The sequence below is a fragment of the Perissodus microlepis genome, chromosome 13, assembly GCF_051167445.1.
Source record: "Perissodus microlepis isolate ML-2025 ecotype Zambia chromosome 13, ASM5116744v1, whole genome shotgun sequence".
In the NCBI taxonomy this organism is placed as follows: Eukaryota; Metazoa; Chordata; class Actinopteri; order Cichliformes; family Cichlidae; genus Perissodus; species Perissodus microlepis.
Genome location: NC_140473.1, coordinates 15,846,232 through 15,863,020, shown reverse-complemented (window position 1 = coordinate 15,863,020; position 16,789 = coordinate 15,846,232). Strand labels below are relative to the sequence as shown.

At 38.7% G+C, this 16,789-nt stretch overlaps 1 protein-coding gene across 7 annotated transcripts; it reads right to left on the bottom strand.

Annotated features, from left to right (window-relative positions):
• Window positions 1-237: 237 nt before the first annotated feature.
• Window positions 238-16,695, bottom strand: slf2 (SMC5/6 complex localization factor 2). 7 transcript variants are annotated; one of them, XM_084949580.1, is made up of 21 exons: window positions 16,094-16,695; window positions 15,386-15,420; window positions 14,359-14,835; window positions 13,983-14,231; window positions 12,662-12,707; window positions 7,785-9,208; window positions 7,580-7,662; window positions 7,385-7,498; window positions 7,112-7,279; window positions 4,833-4,938; window positions 4,665-4,752; window positions 4,438-4,579; window positions 4,217-4,304; window positions 3,946-4,122; window positions 3,502-3,596; window positions 2,974-3,061; window positions 2,661-2,783; window positions 2,454-2,531; window positions 2,272-2,358; window positions 1,281-1,349; window positions 238-1,166 (listed from the first exon to the last, which is right to left on the bottom strand). In XM_084949580.1, exons 3-21 carry the CDS (start codon window positions 14,824-14,826, stop codon window positions 597-599), a joined length of 4,263 nt encoding a protein of 1,420 aa, XP_084805706.1. In that variant the 5' UTR covers window positions 14,827-14,835; window positions 15,386-15,420; window positions 16,094-16,695; the 3' UTR covers window positions 238-596. The 7 variants fall into 7 exon arrangements, with proteins under 7 accessions (XP_084805706.1, XP_084805703.1, XP_084805704.1 ...); XM_084949577.1 differs by having other exon boundaries at window positions 14,359-14,888; window positions 16,094-16,532; XM_084949578.1 differs by lacking the exon at window positions 16,094-16,695 and adding an exon at window positions 15,826-16,078 and having other exon boundaries at window positions 14,359-14,888.
• Between the last annotated feature and the right edge of the window lie 94 nt (window positions 16,696-16,789).

The following is a 16,789-nucleotide window of genomic DNA, read 5'->3' as shown; positions in this document are numbered from 1 at the left end:
AAATAAATAAATGTGTGAACCAATCTACTTCCTTGGTACTTCACAAGCTGCCTAACGCTTAGCCAAAATATGAAAAAAATGTCATTAATCTGTCGCTACAATAGCAAGTCATGGATATTTCCACAAATCCTCTGACTGTTACTTTTCTGCATATTAGAAAGATTATCACTAACATAATAATACTGTAAACACTGGTGGGTGGACATTTTGTCTGGCGCTGCTTATGGAGACAAGAAATTAATTTAACTTAAAGTTTATTTTCCATATTTGGCCACTTAACAATAAAACAACAATATGCACACATGCAGCAGTCAAAAAACAACAAAACGATGAATTTTTTAATATACCAATGCTCCATCTTTCCACAAACTTTCATAAAAATATATCAGCCTGGAAGCTTGTGCCTAAATGTGCCAACAGACAAACAAAGCGACAAAAACATAACCTCACTGACTGAGGTAAATATACAGTTTGCCTTAAAATCACTGTGAAAGTCTCAAACCTTTTGGCATTAGGAAAAGAGGTCTGGTAAATAGTGCAAATTCAGCATAACATAAGGCAATGGCTGTTAAAGCCTTGAAAACTGATCATCTCTATCAGAATAAACCAGCTGTTGGTGCTGGGTGAGATCCTTTTCTTTCTTCAATCTCAGTGTCCTCATCAACACGCTCTATGTTGGGAGCAGCCACTTGCTCATCCACTCCCTCAGACTCCAAGGGTGCTTGAGGATCCATCTCAGGCACTACTTGGTTTAAATTCCCAGGTACCGTTTCTTTTTCCTCTTCTGTTTTGCTTATGTCACTTGGGATACCATCTTCTTCCATTAGCACCTCATCAATATTCATGTCTTCCTCCGTCTCTGCAGTGTTCATATCTTCTTGTTCACCAAATGTCATGCCTTCTTCTGCTGCAATAACATTTGTGTCTTTTTCTGTCTCACCAAGTTTCATGTCTTCTTCTGGCTCCACCCTGGCATCTTTTTTTTCCTCAGCAACCATGACAGCTTCATTCTGTTCAGTTATAGTTGTTTCTCCATCTTCCTTTTCATCCCCCTCTACTTCTTCTTCCACCACAGTCTCCTCTTCTGCAGTGTCATCTTCATCCTCCTGCTCCTCCTGGCTGTACCCCAAAGTATCCCCAGGCTGCCAATAATCATACAGTTTATCCTAGAGAAGGGAAAAGACCAGCATAGCCAATAAGATTATAAAATTATCTTTTAAGACACAAAGTAAACACATCCTGTAAAGAAATTATTTAAATAATGTGTGTGACTACTGTACATCGAGAGGCCTTGTCCTCTGAAGGAGCATCTGCCACTTGGTGTAGATCCTCGCCACCAGATCCTTCACCTGGAGAGAGAAGAGGAAGGCAAGAGTTCTCATACAGGTTTATGTAGCACACTGAAAATTTCATTTATCAGAACCTCTGAAAAGAAACTTGCAATGATTTGTTGATATTTCTGATGATACATATGAATATATTTAATATAAATATAAAGTAGTACAGATGTCTCTGGCAGAGCGTTTCAGCAAGTTAAAGGGGTTCCTAATCTGGAAATATATTACAACTGTCCATTAGGTCTAGCCTCATCTATACTGTTTGCTAATCTGTGAAATGCTATTAAGCAGTTTTGATATCTTGACTAACAGATCTGTGTACAGTGTTATCTATGAACTAAACTTGAAACATTTAATTTTGGAGAAAAAGGCTGCCATTAGGAGGAAAGAGAAAACTGCTAACGCATTAACTGTGGGGTAAGTTTTTCAAATTAGGAACTTAAATACATGGGGGGAAAAAGCACCAGATTTACTTGTGATCTCGGGTCAATTTAAAACAAGTTGAATCTGATGACAAAGATGCAAAAATGCTGGCAACCACCATTGCTTCCCTTATATGTGCTAGTAGACACACCTATTGTATCAATTTCCAAATCCGATGTCACCTTGTTCTCTGGTATCAATTTGAAGCTTCTATGTTGCCCCGTTTTTGAGTTATCGCATTTAAAAACTTACGTGTCTACCCACCTGCCCGTAATGTCGATTAAAAAAGCCTTTTACAGCTGAGAGGTAATAACTGATATTCTGTCTGCTTAGTGTTACTGCTAACAAGCTACTGGCGAATGACTAGTCAAGTTATTAACATTCAAAATAGTTTTGAACAGCATAGGCCCGGACCAGCGGCTCCCATATTTGGTTAAAAGTATTGTAGATTTTATTTTGTGAATTGCAGAAAAACACACACACAAACACACACTTGTTAAATCATGCTTACCTTGCTGCGATAAAGACATTTTTCACTCTCCCTGATGTCACATTTAACATGCGTTTCCAGCTCAGTTGACAAAAACAGCAGCTGCTTCTGAGGGACAGAAAAAAAGGGAAGGGTTTAAACATTCAATCAAAATCAGGCCAATAACATCTAAAAATCAGATAAGACTGGAAAAAAGAATTTACCTTTTGGTGAGCGGGAAAAAACTGAAAGTTGGATGCTTCATTTGCTAATGTCAGAAGGCTATAGCACAGGTAGTAGGACTGGAAGAAATGATAAAAGGATCTTGGGTCAGAAAAATCATTTTCAAAATGATGTCCAGGTGTTATTATGGATGTAAAACAAGTCAAGGTTGGAACATTTTGCAATTCAGACTGTAACAAAATGATCACCTGCTGGTCTAGTGTGCCCAGGTCTTCTTCTTTATCTTTCTGGTTCATTCCAGAGGAGCTCGTCATGTGTCGGAAAAGGGAGGAAGGTTGCATGCGGGGAAGGTATGGCCTCAGTTCAGAGAGCTAAATACCAAACAAAAACCAAACTCTATTAATTAAATTGATTTACATATTTATTGTGCATATAGGCTTCAAACTCCCCACGATCCTGAGGATGAATGGATTAATGTACATAATTTAAAATTACATGTGAGAAGTGTTTCAAGCGCTGGGTTTAAAGGAAACTGCCAAGGTTACAAGTTAACCCAATTACCTGAAATTCTCTTTCCACAGGTTTGTATTTGCAATTTCCATCCAACAACTTAGAAATCATGCACAGGCTTAGATGTCGGCGCAACTCTCTGTCCAAATAAAACAAACATAAAAAGAACATTTTTCTTTTTAATGGTATGGTATTGTGAAAAAAAAAAAAAAAAAAAAAAAAAAAATCACAAAATGATCAAAGTATTTGTTTTCATACTGGCTTTATTTCACTTTTACATGCCTTCATGCTATTCTGTAGCTCAGAGCATAGTAGGTTATAGTGCTGTATTATGGGATGGTAAATCTTGTGAATATCACAAGCAAAACAAGACATGCTGATACATGAAGTATCTAAGCCCTTTCATTTTCACTTCCATCAACTGCTGGCTGACAAATTTCTTAGATTCAGCTGTGTATATAAATGCATAAATAAATCAGAATCAGATAAACAAAATAATCAGAAAATCAGTATATCTAGAAATTAAGTATATATGAGTAGATAGTAAAAAAAAAAAAAAAGAAGGATAAAAAGACTCACTTTCCACGAATGTTGTCAGGCAGGAGATGAACTAATAGGCACATGTTGTGGTGATCATCTGTCAAATCAGTGAGAGCCAGGCAGATTTTTGGCAGCTAAAGACATAAAGCAAGTAAATAAAGTTTTTTAAGCCATACAAGCCAAGAAGCTGAGATAAATAATCTGGAGCTTGGTCGTTTAATGCTTTGTATTTAATGCAAGAATTATGAAACAAACCTAAAATCTGTTGGGAGTCAATGTAAAGAGTATAAAATGAGAAAACTGAGCTTAGAACGTGTTAATATTCTAAAGCAGATTAATTACATGTCTTCATAAGGAACAACCATACTATACACCACTTAGGGGATGATTAAACACAACAGCTACTTGAAAACTGTTTGCTTTAATGTGCCAAACTGAAATGTGAGGAAATAAAGAGCCAGACAATGACATTTATGCACTGACCAGAGCGTCCCAATCCCTGATGTTGTTGACAATTTTACACAGCAGAGGCTCCAGTGCCACACTCGACTCGAGGATGAGCCGCGTTTCCAGGCCGATGTGACTCATTACAGTAAGGAGCAACAGCAGCTCATTGTCGCTGTATGCACGTGGGCACAGACCCGTGCAGTAAGACAGGTACTATAAACAAGATTAAAAAACAAAACAATGAGTGGTGGAGTTGTACTCAATCTGCTAAGCTCTCAAACGTCATCAGCCATTTATTGTCTACCACCTTTAAAACATTACTGCAGTTGTGTTCAGGGAAAGTGGTCTCTTCCTTGTTGTGGGTAGGACTATCACTTTTGATGTAGACGTCCTCCCTGCAGAAACACAGAAAAATTCAACTCCTTTAAATTAAAAAGTGAGCAAATAAACAACTTTCAGCTCATGTGTTATAGTTTTATATAGAAGGTAACAAAAGGAATGAGCGAGTCATATGGTGATGACACTCACAGCAGATCTCCTTCTGTGAATGGAGGTTGCAGATTCTCAAAAGGGAAGAGTTTAACAAACGGCACTCCCATGTTCATCAGGACCAGCGTCACGTCGGATAAACTGGGAACCCACACTTTAAACTGCTGGTTTCCATATTTCACTGTGGAAGTATTCACACCAAGAACTTCAACACTATGTACATTTTAAAGACAAACTACCAAAAGCTTGGGAAGGACAGCACTGACCTATTTGATAAGCAGCAGTCAATGCAATATCACAGAGGGCCTGTAGCAACTTCTCAGATATCATCCTCTCACTATGGACTGACATCATCTGATGAGATCGACAAAGAATTACTGCCCAAGCTTAAACATTTGTACAACAAACTCAGTGCGGGGGTGTGTCAGACCTACCTTGAAAAGGAAACGGGTAATCTGAGCTGGACAGGGTGAGCTAGAGTCATAAGCTTCCTGAAACAATCCGATATTCACATGCAATCGCAGCTGAGCTGGGCTGGACCTGATGTAAAGCAGGAGAGTGTAAGTGGAGAGAAAGATCAAAGTTATTCATTATTTAGGAAAACTAAGAGTTGAAACTGAGTGTGCAAACTTAAATACATCCCTGAGTGCAGTGTGTTGGATAGGACTAACTGTGCTAATTTACCTTTTTAGTAAGTGCCTTCAGGTCAAACTGTAGTTTCTCCTGACAAGACCTAACTTGTTGTTCATTACCCTAAGAATAAAATGTCCTCAGTGAAGTTTATCGGAAGGCTCCATATTAGATTATGAAAAAGGTACGTTGTGGCCTTAGGATATGTACACAAAAAGCCTTTCGTGCAAAGGTTGTCACGCCACTCTGAAGTACAGTGCACACTATTGACAAATCTAATAAACATCAAGCACAGAGTAAAGCTGCTGTAGAAAATATAATAAGCCAAGACCAATGTTCCAGGTCTTAATTTAAACTTGTGTATTTTTTTTAATGCTATTGGTATACAAGACAGATTCCTTTCTTTATGTTATTGTCAAAATTTGTTATCAGATTTTTGGTGTTTATGCAGGAAAAGGAAGTATTTGGTTTGGAGTTCCCCCAGACTAATGAGTAATTTATGCAAATAATTTGGTGTTTAAAATTTAAAAAGCCAACACAGAGGCACTCAGAAGAACTTGACACTTCCAAAAATGGCCATCTACCTGACCTTATTCAAGTTGCTAACTTAGTGCATACTTCAAAAATATCTCCCATGCTTCTGAAGATTCCTCATATCTTTGTTTTTTGGGGGAACAAACAGCATGCACTAGAGTTATCCTACAGTCAAACCGGCTGATAATAAAAGCATCCGTGATGTCCACTGGAGGTCAAAAGCAGTGTTTGAAAAATGTCATTAATATATAAAACTAAAATTAGCACAGAGCCCCGTAATAGTCACACTGAAAGAATGCCCGTAGCTGCAGTGTTATTGGATGTTTACTTCTTACAGAAAGCTGAACTATCAATAGGGATGCACCAATACAACTTTTTCTGAATTCCATAACCATATCATGGGTTTGGGTATCTGCCGATACAGCACTGATTCAATATTCAGTATTAAATTAATAAGCCATATTCCTCACTCTCAGGAAGAGACTGTGAACACATATTAATACTAATAATAATATTATAAATTATCAAAAGTAGCAAGATTAAAAAGCGTACCTGAAACCCAAAAAACAACATCATACATAAAGAAAACACACTCTATAAATCTCAGTAAATTACACACGAGCTCACTGCTAACTATAGTTTATATAGTTACTGCCCCAAGTGGAGGAGTTTAAGTATCTAGTTGGATTATTATAGTTGAATGAGCAGGCGACCATATACCACATGGCTGAGAGCGGCCGGCCCGGGTTCAAGTCTGACCCGTGGCCCTTTGCTGCATGTCTCCCGCTCTCTCTTTCCCTCCGATTTCCTGTCAGCCTTCACTGCATCTATCCAATAAAGAAAAATAAAGTATCTTGGGGTCTTTTTCACGAGTGAGGGGAGTAGGCGATCAACAGACTGGTGCTGCAGCTTTGGATAGTGATGGAAAGAATGAGATCACGGATACAAGCAGCAGAAATGAGCTTTCTCTGAAGGGTGGCTAACCTCTCCCTTAGAGATAAGGTGAGGTGGTCAGCCATCTGAGAGGACCTCAGAATACAGCTGCTACTCCTCCACATCGAAAGGAGCCAGTTAAGGCAGTTTTGGCATCTGACAAGGATGCCTCCTGGGTGAGGTGTTCCGGGCATGTCCAACCAGGAGGAGGCCACGGGGCAGACCCAGGACATGCTGAAGGGCTTATATCTCTTGGCTGGCTTGAGAATACCTCTGTGTTCCCCTGGAAAAGCTGGAGGTGGTGGCCAGGGAGAGGGAAGTCTGGGCTTCTCTGCTAAGTTTCTAGCTGAATTGGAAGGCCAGTTTACCCTTTAAAGCTGAGGCAACAAAAATGCCCTCAGAGGTTAATTCAATGTAATTTGTCCAATTAGTATTCAAGACAACTTTAAAGAAATTATAGATGAACAATTGTTGCTAATGCAGTATTTGGGCAAAAGTTTAAAATCATCAAAAAATCATGCACTCCAAACAATAATTACTTACATATATCTAATTTTTAGTACAAAAGTACAACAAATGTTGCCCTTTCATTTTTACACACAGAAATTCAGCTCACCACAGAAGAGTTTTTTGTGCTGTTCCCTGTGGATTGACCAGGCACTGCCTGAGCTGTAATGTATCCTGGTCAAAGATCTGACCAAACTTCTCCAGGTTGAACACTTCTTCTCCTGGAGGGACTTCTTTGATTGCAGCAGACATCAATGAATACCGCTGCAAGAATTCCCTGGTAAACAAATTCGAGCAGTTCACAGTTTAGCTAACTACAGTGAAAACACGGTTCCCCAGAGACAAAAAAAAAAAAGTGGCAGCATGTCTTTGTGTGCCTTACTGTTGTTCGGAAGAAATGCCCTCCTCTCGGTTCTCCTCTGCTTCTTCATATTCCGCTATCTTCAACAGGTCCTCTTCACATGCAGTTAGCAGTTGTCTCTCAATCTCTTTTGATCTAGTGAATAATGCAGAGAGTTTTGTGAAGATGCTGTAACTCTTGAAATGAAATGGCAGTGAAACTTTATGAACAACTCACTTTTTATTGTTATTTATTTCCTTCAGTATTTGGTCAAGATTGTTCTTGTAATTGCCTGACTTTGTTGTGGATTGAAATGGTTGCTGTGGAAAACAACATGTGATAGTTAACATCCAAATAAAGTTTTACTGTCCTTTAGCTCACCAAGCTTATTTTCATACAGTAACAACTTTGCGTACAACAAAGACCAAGACATTTTACTTACATTTTTTGACTGAGAGCTCAGACGTCTAGGTGGACTAGGATCTGAAAATGTTCCCTTCTCAGGTGTATCTGGAGGTTTAGTAGCACGCTCCATCATCTCTTCCAAGGAAAGTAGCTGCTCATCATCACTGCTATGGGAGCTTTGGGTTAGATCCACATCTACTGCAAAACTCAGCCCCAAGTCCAGCTCCACATCTATGGGATCCTCTTCATTTATCTGCTTGTTATCACCTTTACTTTCCTGCCCCTTCAGTGGTAGAGACCGACAATAACTGGAGGTAGAAGTCTGTTCAGCAGCAGCACTGTCAGTCTCTACAGCACCTGTACTCACTTTTTTGCAGAGGAGAGATGGATTTTGGTCCCCCTTAAGCTGCCTGTGTGAAGAAGGGATGGGGCTGTTTTTGGTGTCCTTATCTCGAGGAGGTGGTATTAAGTTTTCCAGTTTTACCCGTGTTAACGTTACAGTTGGAAAACTGCCTAGTGGGGTAGGTAAAGTGGACGATGCTTCAAGAAGAGGACCAGTTACTTTGCAGTTTTGATGTTTGTCACAAGAGGACTCAGTAATTGAGTTGCTGGAGCTTCCTGTGATGCTGGATGAACCTTTCTCTGTTGTTTTGCTTGTTTCCCCATCTATCTTGGGTTTTACAGTCTTATTTGAGGAGCTAACAATGTAAGTCACAGGATCAGGAGTGAAAAGATCATTGGCGTCATAAGAAGCTACAGGTCTTCGTGAACGAGAAGCTTTATTCCGCTCTCCTGTCCGACCAGTCAAAGAACTCGAATTTGGTTTTGAGGTTGATTTGTGAGTGCTACTGCTGAGTTTTCTGTTTTCTCCTCTGGGATTACTTCTTTTCGGGGTATTGACAGAGCTACTACTGGAAGAAAAACCAGAGTGGTGACTGCCTAACTCAGCAGGTGAAGAGCTAGTAGTGTCCTTCTGAGGAACATCAGAGTTGAACAAAGTGCTTGATTTATCCCTTTTATTTTTTTGCTCGCTTGTCTTTTTCACACTTACCTCATTTGGCTTTACATGTGATCTCATTTCCTTTAACTGTGGTACATGACTCTGAGAATAATTTATAAATGATTCCTTTGCACCTGTTGATGTTATTTTCTCTGTACATTCTTTATGCGATGATGACTTGCAGCATGACTGAGAAGGTCCAACAGTAGATGACAGCTCTGAGCATGCTGACTGTCCACATGCCTGTTCTGTAAGTACATAGCCATCTGTGGTTTTGTGTTGGTTTGCTGACTCTGAAGAATGCATCACTGACGGCTGAGGCGTAGGTGCAGTGGGAACAGTGGGTTTTGTTGTCTCCGTTTTGTTTGAGTTTGCCCCTTGAGGACATGGTTTCTTGGGATTCTCTGAACCATATTCATACTCGCTGCGCCTCTTGTGTGATGAGAAGTTCAAGTCCACTGCTGGAGAAAGGAAAAAAAAGATGATATTTTCTTTTGAACAATATTGAGGGTTCACTAATGTCTACAAAATGACCAGAATTTGATAGTTTTAACTTCGTCTTAAAAAGGTTTTACTATCCACATCAGATAAATGTACCTCAATCTGTTCACAAAAGAATGATAGTCTGCAACTGCAGAAATTTACTGGCAGCTATTCGGATAATAAACTCATCATTTCTTTTAAAGGATAAGGTTATACATTTTATGATTCCAGGCTTTCAAATTTACTATTTTTTTTAGAGTCACAAATGGCAGTCAGACAAAACCACATATGCAATGGACACTTTTCCCCCCTAGGTATTATATTTTACAGCTCAGATGAAAAAGTCTTTTTTTTTAAATATTTAAATCAACCAACAAATCAATCATGAAAATATCTACTGCAGCTCTATATGTCACATGAAAATAAAGAAGAGTAGGTGATATTTTTTGTTTTAAGCATGAAGAAATTCCTAAAGGGACATCTGAAGCACAAATTATAGTGACAACAGATCAGGATTAGGGGATTTTTTAAAAGCCATACTTCTTAAACTTTGAATTCAGGTTTTCAATCCCTGCCACAGGTGTAAAAACTTAAGCACCAAGCCATGCAGTCTACCTTGACAAACATTTGCGAAGGAATGAGTCAACCTAAAGACCTCACTGAATTCAAACATCTGTTGTAATGGGATGCCACCACTGCAACAAGTCAGGTGGGGATATTTCTTCCCTCCTAGATATTCTATGATCAACTGTAAGTAGGACTATTGCAAAGTGTAGGCGTTTACAAACCAGAGCAACTCAACCACAAAGTGGCAGACCACATAAAGTTAGAGAGTGGGTGCCGAGGCACATAGTGCATTGAAGTTGCCAACTCTCAGTAACTTCACAGTTTTAAAAACCTCATCTGACATGAACATCAGGACAAGTACTGTGTGTTTGGAGTGTGATAGTATGGCATAGGTTTTAATGACATGAAAGCATTATGTCATCAAGCACACTGCCAACAATCAGAGTGATGTAAAGCATGCACCACTGGACCGTGAAACAGTGGAAATATGTTCTTTGGAATGACAAATAACATTTCTCTATCTGGCAGTTGACCAGTTGACCCATTGGACAAGTTTGGATTTGGTGAATGCCAGGTGAAAATTACCTGCCTAACTGCTTTATGCCAAGTGTACATTTTAGAGGAGGGGGATAATACTTCATGGGTTGTACAAATGATGATAATAATAACGTTGTTGCAGCATGCCAACCATACAGTCAGCCTAGTACAATTTGTTTTCATCACTTAAGACAGTGGTTCCCAAACTTTTTTTGCTAGGCTCCCTTTTGTTTTACAAGAAAAATGTTCGCACCCCCCCGCATGCGCACAAACACATCCTCCAACCACACACACCCATATTTTGCTCCATTGTGGTTTATTTCACACCTCAAACATTTAGTAAACAATTAAGCAAATGCAAGCAATCTGCAATAAATTACAGGTAGTAATAAAATAAACTACTAACTCTTTTATGCTACGTTCATACTTACATGGGTATTTTTGAAAACGCAGCTGTTTCGTCCACACGTAAACGGTGTTTCGAATCACCGAAAACTGAGATTTTTTTAAAACTCCTTTTTTGTATTTACGTGTGGACGAGGAATACAGAGTTTGTCACGCAACATCAAAGGTATTAGGGCTGCCACAAACGATTATTTTGATAGTCGACTAGTCACCGATTATTTTTGCAATTAGTCGACTAATCAGATCATGCATCCATTGGACGTAAAACGTACAGCTTATTCCACCAGCATGCATCTGCTCTTATATAACTATCCTTAGCTTACAGCTTTAAGTGTTTAAGGTATGTGCTAACTAAAAATAAAGACAAGATGATAGTTTATGAAATTTTAATGAAATTTGCAGATTGTTTCGGTGAAGTTTAATAAACTCAGCCGTCTGCTCCTTGCTATCTAAAATATAACGGGACACCGGAGTATATTCTCGAGCATCTCACACTTCTGATAATCAGTTGTCTGCTTGACGTTTATTCAGCTGTGTAAAAACTATAACTTTAATCTCAGCCAAACCGATTTACTCAGGAACAAATAAAATACTAAAAAAAGCCAAACAATAACATTTTGAAGTTATCTAAGTGACTTATATATATTTAACCTGAGTAGCGAAAGACGGCGGTGGGTTTGAAAACGATTTGCGGGAGTCCGGTGTTCTCACGGGCTCTAGTGAGCCTTGCCCCCGGTTAGCTATCGAGCTAGTGGGTAACAGACATCTCCGAAAACGTCGGAGCGCTTCTGAAAATATGTGGTGTCTTGATAAACTGAGCAAATATTTGAGGTTTATACAGTTACATTCTCGCCTGAAAATATTTTAATCGTTTATTTTGTGACCCAGAAATAATAAGAGTAATATTAAAACTAACTAGCTGCCGCCATTGTTGTAAACTGAGCTGCGCTATGAATTCTGGGATACAGCTTCTTCTTCTTTGGGGTTTAACGGCAGCTGGCATCCTTGTACATGCAGTGCTGCCATCTTCTGTTTCAGTCCGTTATTACACTCTTAAATCCTACTACTTATTCCTGCGTCTTTTGTGATGCTTCAAACGAGGTGTCGACTATTAAATCAGTCGTCGACGATTTTGATAGTCGACATAATCGTGACTAGTCGACTAATCGTGGCAGCCCTAAAAGGTATGTGCCTATTTTCACGTCACGCTGTGCGCCACGTTATTGTTTACATGAGATGAATTGCAGAATGACAGATAGAGACAAAATACTGTTAATCTGACCATCTTCAGTTTTTAAACGCTTACATACACACACACAGTTACTGTCCCTCCATTTACAAAGGCAGAGGCGTCGCGGTGTAATTATTTTACGTGTAGTTGTTTTTTTTCTGTGTAATAATATTCAACATTGCTATCAATACATTTTTCAAAAAATGCCTCTCTGTGCAAAATGGGTTCAAAAACATAAACAACTGTGAGATACTGTTTGTCCGCGATTTGAACCCGGGGAACAAATCGTGGCAGGATCAGCCTGATATTATTTGTATCCCACTGTAACTTTACTGTATAAAGAGCTAACATCTCCAAAATGTCAGGAGTAGTTAGTTATTATCAGAAGTGTTTGTGAACCAAAAATCAAGAATGTGGGATACGGTTTGTCCGTAATTTGAACAGCCCAGCGCGTGCTCCCCACGATTGGAAAACCAATTCTGCCAATTCCCCCCCCCCCCCCGCACAATGGCTCTGCGCCCCCCCCCCAGGTGGCAGGCACCACACTTTGGGAAGGTCTGACTTAAGAGATTCCACATTACCTGCAGGTCAGTGATATTTTCAGTGTATTGAAGCTACAGGACTTAACAAGCAATACTGCCAAACATAACCTATCTGAAAGTTTAGAATTTACTTTAAATTACAATATTACCTGAAATTAACTTTTCACTTGAAGGTGTTTGCTCCTGTTGCTGGCTCTGCAAAAAAAAGACAAAAAAAGTTAGTGACCTACTTAATAATAATAATAATAAACTTTATTTATAAAGCACACTAAAAAACCAAGGGTATACCAAGGTGCTTGACAAAAATAAAATAGGAAAAGGGAGATGGGAGGGAAAAGAGAAAGGACCTGGCACGTATCAATTATAAAAACCTTGACAATCATAAGATATAAAATTACTTAAGTGATATTTGAACAGCAATAACATTGTGGCTATGCAATTTATCTTATAAAAAACAAAACAAGTGACAACCAGTTCAGAAATTATTTCTTTAAATAAACAGACTTAATAAATAGCTAGTAGATGCACTTTAACTTATTTAAAGCTGTTTTCTGCATGCCCTCTGGTGCTAAACTTTTCTAGACAATACCCAATGAACTTGTATGAGAAAGAAACAAATAATCAAACCAGCTGAATCAGGAAAAAAAAACAACTGTCTTTAACCTGCCAGCTCCATTTTATAAAGTCAATTATAAAATTATAATAATAGCCAGTTTGTCCTATGGAAACTGAGTGCTCAGTTTTCTTTCCATGCTCTGCCACCCCTCGCCTAAACCAAATGTAATATTTATATACATAATATAAATATATAATATTTACAGTAATAAGAACCAAAGAGATGCAGACAATCTCCTGTTGTGTGCTACATGTGAGATTGGGTTACACCAGCCCATATCAAAAAAATCTTATCTCTTGACAATGTCCACAGTTCATGTGTGAAAACAGCTAAATACCTTCCAACTATTGCCAGTTTCATAAATTTTAATCATAGTTAGTCTCAGTATTGATTTTGTTCACAAATATTTTAATATCTGATTCAGGTTTAAAAAAATAGATATTATGGTGGTGTTGCAAACTGAAAAGGTGGCAACAAATTCTCACTGTTTGTAAGTCAACAGGTGCTCTTAAATTGCCTTACTTCTGTGTTAAATAACATACAGTAACATGTTAATAAGACATGTCTTCCTACTGGCAAATTAAAAACCATTTTAAATTTAGAAATGGCTAAATAGTAAGATGAAAAAAAAGGCAATTAAGTCTGTTTATAATGCTAAATCATTGATTTAAAAAAAAAAAAAAAAAAATCATGTTGCTGAGGCTGGCTATGTCATCTTCTATCCTCAATCCAACCAAGTACTGAAAAGCTCTTAGCCTGACTAGCCTGGCATAAGACTGGAAAGGTAGAAAGCATTCATCATGATTTCAAAACTCGAAATAAACTTTGTGTTATTAAAGATATAAAAACTTTACCTGGGAAGAGGCTACAGAGATATGCATGATGGGTAAACGACTACTGTCGGATGAGTGGGGTTTTGGATGGAGATGGTAGCCCTGCGAGGGCCAATGGCTGATATTAGGATACCAGCCTTGTGAGTATGAAGGGGACTGTGGGTGAACTTCATTGGGTGCTCTGTAGTTGAATGATGGGGTTGTAACACTCACAGATGGTCTGTGCAGCTGGACCGTAGGTATAGAATATTCCACATCACTGGACTGAGCCTAACAAAACGTTAAGAGCCACATCAACTCAGCATAACTAATCATAATCATATTTATCATAAAAACACTCAACCAGCACAAAATCTGAGTTTCTCCTAAGACCGTATGAAAAAAGATGAAACAATACCTTATCTGATTCTTGTCTTTGTGTTGTTACAGTTTTACTTTCTGAGCTGGATGAAGAAGCCTTGAATTCAGTCGCTTGATCTCGGCCTATGTGGGAAGATGGTGATTGGTTGATAGCCACTGGAAGCAAAAATGTGTCAAAAGATCCTGGCTGATGGCCTCCTGGTATTGGGGGATTTAATGACATCCTAATGGTACCTGGATTGTTTGGCACAAGCCCTGGAGGTTGACCAAAGTGTTCTGAAGGACCCAACCTTTCCTTTGGCATAAAATAAGGTCTTTCCACGGGGGAACCAAGATTAAGTGAATTGCTTGAATTAAATCCTGATGAATGGATTAGTCCTGGGGGATGAGGATTTTGCCAGTGTGGACCAATTCTGTCCCTGTAGCACACCTCAGGTGCCTGAATTGGGAACATTCTCCTCGGTGGTGGATTAGAAAGCCGGTTAGGGACCCGAGAAGGCTTCATTGGAGTCTCCTGGTGAAAAGATGTGTTGGATAGGGAGCGCTGCTCAACAACAAGGTCCTTTACTAAGGTACAAAGAAAATATGATGCATGCATTATGGTCTTTTGAAGAATCTGTTACATTACACCTTACCCATTTACTGTACTTACTAAGGATTGTCCATCTGTTTTTTGGTTTTTTTTTTAAATTACAGGTCTGAATTTGTTTTAAGAGAAAAGTAATGACTAGCTTACCCTCTTGTGTTTAGCTTTTACAAGAGTGCCAAAAAGATCTCCCTCTGACAAACTTATTTTTCTCATTGTGTCTGATTCCTCTTAAAACCGAAAGCACTATCTGACGCTTTGGTTGGCTCATTGACAGTCCCACAGCATGAAACGGCACAATAAGTGAGACTATATGATAAAACAAATAAACAAAAACTTACATCATAAACATTACAGTCGAGTGCTTTATTGCACAGTAAGTAAAAGCATACACATGAGAGGCAAAGTCTCACGGAGCAGGTAAAAGTAAAAGGTTATTTTAATGAAAATTAACACTCGACCTGTCACTTCGACTCACCTTTACTTCTCGGTGAGAAGCAAGCTCCAAGTGGGCTGCAAAAAAGACAGAGAAATGGGAACTCAACATGTTTCTATTAACGTTTGAAGTTAGCCCGGTCACCAAGCCGACGACAATGACGCAACTTCAGTTTTTGTTTTATTTTTCTCCCCACACAAAAAAAAGGAGAAAAAGAAGACGTCTAACAAAGCACGAGTTAACCTTCCACAGACAAAACGAGGGAGACACTTGCTAGAGAATTTCTGTTTGGCTAATGGCTAACGGCATGCTATGTGAGGTGACAACATGAGATCAAATAGTTTCACGCTTTGACATGTCGTGATGTTGTTTTGACATAAAAATGTCTTATCGCCTGAAATTAACATGACCTAGCAGTGTCGCTTGAGAACCTCAGTCCCAAACAGACGTCAACAAACTGGCTAGCCGTTAAATATTATTACCTGTCAATATGCTAGGAGCTAGAGAAAAAGAAAGCTAAATATGACAGCGTTATTCATTAGCGTCAGTTCCTTGCGTCGTGTTGGACTCGCTTTAAGAAGAAACAAAGCCATCTGTGAACGTTTTATTTTAGAACCTATATAAACGTCTTTCTGTAGCTAGCTAACGAATAATAAAATGCATAATAAATACTAGCATGTCGTTTGAGGAAGTAATGTTTAGCTAGCTGGCTAACGCGCGTGTAAATTACCAGTTAGCAGTTATTCATACCGAGTGTCTCCTTAGTTTTCTGTTGCTTTCCTCATTTTGAGGACTGGGAAGTCTGTTTGCAACGACATACGGCGGCAATAACACTTTACTGGTGCTACAAACATCCTCTCCCGCTTGCAACCGCTTAGACAACACGAATTGCATCATGGAACTTGGAGTTCAAAAGTATTTCACTTTAAAGGAATTCTTTCTGTAGATGTTCAAACTATTTCCCCAAGTCTTTTTCCAGTGCTCCCGAAATGGAGCTGAATCCATCTATTAGAACCCAGCCTGTAATTTTTCATTTTTTTCCGAGGTCGTCATGACAAATGGTTATTTCTGGAAAATGTCTTGCAAGTACAATATGCCCTTGGGACATAAAAATACTCTCTCCTTCATGAATTTAGTCAAAACTGTGGTTTGACCACCACCAAGATTTCATGCTTCATTCATTTTACTTTTGGATATTTGTTATATTTACATACCAAACACATAATTAAACACATTTTAATATTAGACAAAGATAACCCAAGTAAATACAAAATGCAGATCTAAATTCAATTATTAAGGGGAAAACCCAGACCTACCTGTCACTGTGTGAAAAAGTAATTTCCCCCGAAAACTAATAACTACTTGTACCACTTCACACATTTTTAGCTGGTCTAAAATCAACTGCAAGGTCAGCTAATGGAATAGGATGAGGAGAAAGAAACACAT

Bases quoted from the DNA above. Each gene is read 5' to 3' on its own strand.
- slf2 (XM_084949580.1), bottom strand. From the start codon at position 14,826: ATGAAGCCTTCTCGGGTCCCTAACCGGCTTTCTAATCCACCACCGAGG. The intron at 9,209-12,661 runs GTAATATTGTAA...TCCTTTCTCCAG, and splicing joins AAGTGAAAAGTTAATTTCAG to CAGTGGACTTGAACTTCTCA. The intron at 2,784-2,973 runs GTAATTGGGTTA...TTTGGTATTTAG, and splicing joins CTGTGGAAAGAGAATTTCAG to CTCTCTGAACTGAGGCCATA.